A 3,828-nucleotide genomic window follows, 5' to 3' on the forward strand; every position below is an offset into this window, starting at 1 on the left:
GGGGTGGTCATGATCCCTAGGAGTTTGATGCCTGCTCTTGTCTGACTAAATGCATATATTATGCTGACCAAACTGCCCTGTAAGAACTTTATGTAATGTTCATAACCATATATTAATGCTACTCTCACTTTTGGTTAGAGAAGCTTATCTTTTCAGGTGGCAGTGATCACTGGGGTGATCCAAAAGGCATCATAGTGCTGAGAACAAGTGACAAAGGATTATTCAGCACTGAAATATCCCTATCATATCTTCCAAGGCTCAGGGTCCATTGAGGACAAGGTGACAAAAGGAATGTAAGAGCCAAAAGAAGGGTAGGACTGCTTACAATGTAATTGTTCGGACAGAAATTAGCCTCAATGTCCATGACCTCACAGTGCCTAGCACTACCTTCACAAGACCCTCATAATAGGAGGAAAAGATGATGGCATCAAAATAAAAGAGAGACTAATGGACAGTGGGAGGGGATATGATGGAGAATGGATTTGTGAAGGGGAAAGAGGGGAGGGTAGAAAATTATCATGGCTTATTGTCTGTAATTATAGAAGCTGTCAATAAAAAAGTTTTAAAAATTACTTTGAGATTCATCTCATTCCTTTCAGAATGGCTATCACCAAGAAAATAAATGCTTGTGAGGATGCAAAAAAAGAAAGAAAGAAAACCTTGTACACCGTTGGTGGGAATGTAATCTGGTACAACCATTGTGGAAGTTCCTGAGACATCTGAAAATAGTTTTACCATGTGACCTAGATATACCAGTCTTAGTCATATATCCTAAGGACTCTTCTCACTACCTTAGAAATAGTTGCTCAACCATGTTTATTGTCATTTTAGAGCCTTTCTTTATTCACAAGATCTAGAAAATAGATCCAGCCTAGATGTCCCTCAACTGATGAATGGATAATGAAGATGTGGTACATTCATTTATTTTTGGTGACACACACCTTTAATCCCAGCACTTAAGAGGCAGATGTAGGAGGATCGCTCTAAGTTGGAAGCCAGCCTGGAGCTACATAGTGAGTTCCAGGTAAGCTTGGGCTAGAGTAAGAGCCTACCTGGGGGAGGGGGGGGGGTTGAACAGGGTGCTGTGCCAAATGGTGTACACCTTTAGTCCCAGCACTTGGGAGGCTGAGGTAGAAGGATCACTATTAATTCAAGGCTTGCCTGGGCTAGAGTGAGACCCTGCCTCCCTTTAGGGGAAGGAGTCTACTGAAGAAAAGACAAACAACCTTCTAGAAAGGAACAAATATATAAACAGAATGCTGCTCAAATCATTCCAGAAATGAGGGAGGGAGAGGAGAGCTTAGATTGCAGGCTTTCTCGAGTTTAGCTTGAGTATCTAAGAGGCACATCATCGTCCTAGTGTGAGCACAGCTCCCTTAACTCCTCAAGAGTAATAATCTTCTATAATTACTAAATAAGCTACCATTACGTCACTTTTTTTTTTAAAATTTTTATTTATTTATTTGAGAGTGACAGACACAGAGAGAAAGACAGATAGAAGGAGAGAGAGAGAATGGGCGCGCCAGGGCTTCCAGCCTCTGCAAACGAACTCCAGACGCGTGCGCCCCCTTGTGCATCTGGCTAACGTGGGACCTGGGGAACCGAGCCTCCAACCGGGGTCCTTAGGCTTCTCAGGCAAGCGCTTAACCGCTACGCCATCTCTCCAGCCCCATTACGTCACTTTAATTAATCTCTCACTCATCTTCTAATTTGAAACCTGGTTTCCTCATGGATGTCTATACAAAAAGACCTGCAATGGGTTAGTGATCCATTTAAGTACGGCCTGTAAGCCACTTTCCCACAAAGCCTTTAAAAACCTTTGGAAGCTGGTCTTCCAAATCTACCAGGGTGAGGCTCATCGGCTCGAATAAAGGATCCGGAACACAGGTACTCTCTCGGCATGGTTCCAAGAGCCAGGACTGGGACGATGAAGGGCTAGCAGCAACAATAGCAGTGGTTATCTTGTCCCAGCAGTCAGCTGACTGCCTAACAGTCACTTGTAAGTCCAGTGTGCAGTGGACCAGCCCTGGCCCTTGCACAGATCGTGGTGGCGAAGATAACAAGCGTGGACCCGTAACTGAGGGCCACAGTAGGGACAATCATGGAGGGCGCCGGCATGGGTCTTCATGTGCTCCGTGAGATGGTGCTTCAGCTTGAAGCGCTTGTTACAGATGCCGCACCCAACAGGGCGAAGACTGAAGGTCAGCATGATGTGCCGGCCTCGTTTGGGCTTTACCACAAACCGCTTTCCACACAAGCAGTCAAAGCGTTTCCCATAGGCAGGCGGTGCCCCCCTCCCCTAGCTTGACGGGCCCATGCACGGTCTGCCCCCTCCTCCAGGCCCTCCACCCCCAGACAAGATTTCATTCCCATGGAGATCCACGGGCTTCCAGGACCGACCTCCTCCTCCAGAGGTCGCCCCTGCTCCGGAGGACAGTAGGAACCTCAGCTCCCCATTGCCCTCGACGTCTCCTCCAGGAAGTACTCTGGTCTTCTCCTTTGCTCCTCCAGATGGAATGCCACCTCCGGACATTTCTCCCTTGAACTGTAAGGAATTCAGCTTAACGGGGGTGATCTGGGGGGGGGGCACTGTAGGAGGGGCAGGGGGCTCAAGGGCTGGACTGTCACCCTCTGCAAGCCTGTGAGAAGGAGCAGGTTTGGGCACCTGATAGGATCCATGAGCGCGGGGAAGCTTGCACGATACTCTCTGAGGCCTAGGAACCTGAGAGTGTGAGGCTGCTGCCCAGCGGTCCTCCTTCTCCTCTTCTTCTTCCTCCTCCTCCTTCACCTGAATTTGCAGCACTTCTCCCAGTTCACTGCCCTCACCTCCTCCGGGGCTCCCAGGAGATGCGCAGCTCTCTGCAGAGGGGAAGGACTGCGCGGGTTTCTGGCCGGCGGAGGAGCGGACGCAGCGGCCTGCCGCAGACGCCGCGGGCAACGAGTGGCAGGAGACTCCTCCACGGGCGGAGATGCCACCGCCTGACGTTTCTAGTTCCCTAAGAATCGCTGAGCACCGATCTACGACCTGCCGCATCCGAAGGCCACTGGCTACGAGGAGATGGGCAGGCAGGGCGTCCAGCGGCAGGAGGAGGCGTCCGGAATAGATGAGCTGCAGCAGCCCCTCGAAGGCGTCGGCTTCAGTGACACTGGGCAGAGTGAAAAGGGGCGTGTCCCCCAAAAGCAGCTTGTCGTGGAAGTAAGGGGAGGCGGCGGCCAACATGGCTTTGTGCGCCCTGAGCTCGCGGCCCTGCACAAGGAGGGACACATGGCAGAACTTCCCCTCCAATCGGTGGCGGTCCAGGGTTTCCAGCAGCGACGCGCTGTGCTGGGGAAACTCTATCTGGACGGTGCGTGCGGCCGCCTCGGAAGCAGCGAGGCCCGGCGGCGGTCGGCCAGGGGTGGGAGTCGAGGCAGGCGGGTTCTCCATCGTGGGCCGCGCAGAGGAGGACGCGCCTCCTCCAGCCCGAGCCGCTCTGCCGTCGACCGCGCAGCGCCCTGCCCGAAGGCCCGCGTCCCGTCACCCTCCCTCCGCCACACAGGGCAGCGCGGCATCTCCCCCGATGTGGTACATTTATATAATGGAGTTCTACTCAGTGGTAAATAAAAATGAAATTGTGAAATTTACCGAGAAATGGGTGGACCTGGAAAGGATTATTCTAAATGAATAACCGAGGTTCATAAAACCAAATGCTGCATGTTCTTTCTCAAAGGTGGATCCTAGCTACAACTGTTTAGACTTAAATGTGAGTTGGAGTAAAATTCAATAGCAGAGGCCAGTAAGCTAGAAAGGTGCTATAAGAGAGGGAGGAGAGGACTTAAGGAGATGGT

General features: G+C 51.3%; 1 protein-coding gene across 1 annotated transcript; it reads right to left on the reverse strand.

Moving 5' to 3' along the window:
- Nucleotides 1-1,993: 1,993 nt before the first annotated feature.
- LOC101616974 (zinc finger and BTB domain-containing protein 9-like) lies at nucleotides 1,994-3,427 on the reverse strand. The gene is given in 1 exon segment (XM_045152214.1): nucleotides 1,994-3,427. A coding segment is annotated over 1 exon segment (1,434 nt).
- Between the last annotated feature and the right edge of the window lie 401 nt (nucleotides 3,428-3,828).

This window comes from Jaculus jaculus, chromosome 6 (genome assembly GCF_020740685.1).
Source record: "Jaculus jaculus isolate mJacJac1 chromosome 6, mJacJac1.mat.Y.cur, whole genome shotgun sequence".
NCBI lineage: Eukaryota > Metazoa > Chordata > Mammalia > Rodentia > Dipodidae > Jaculus > Jaculus jaculus.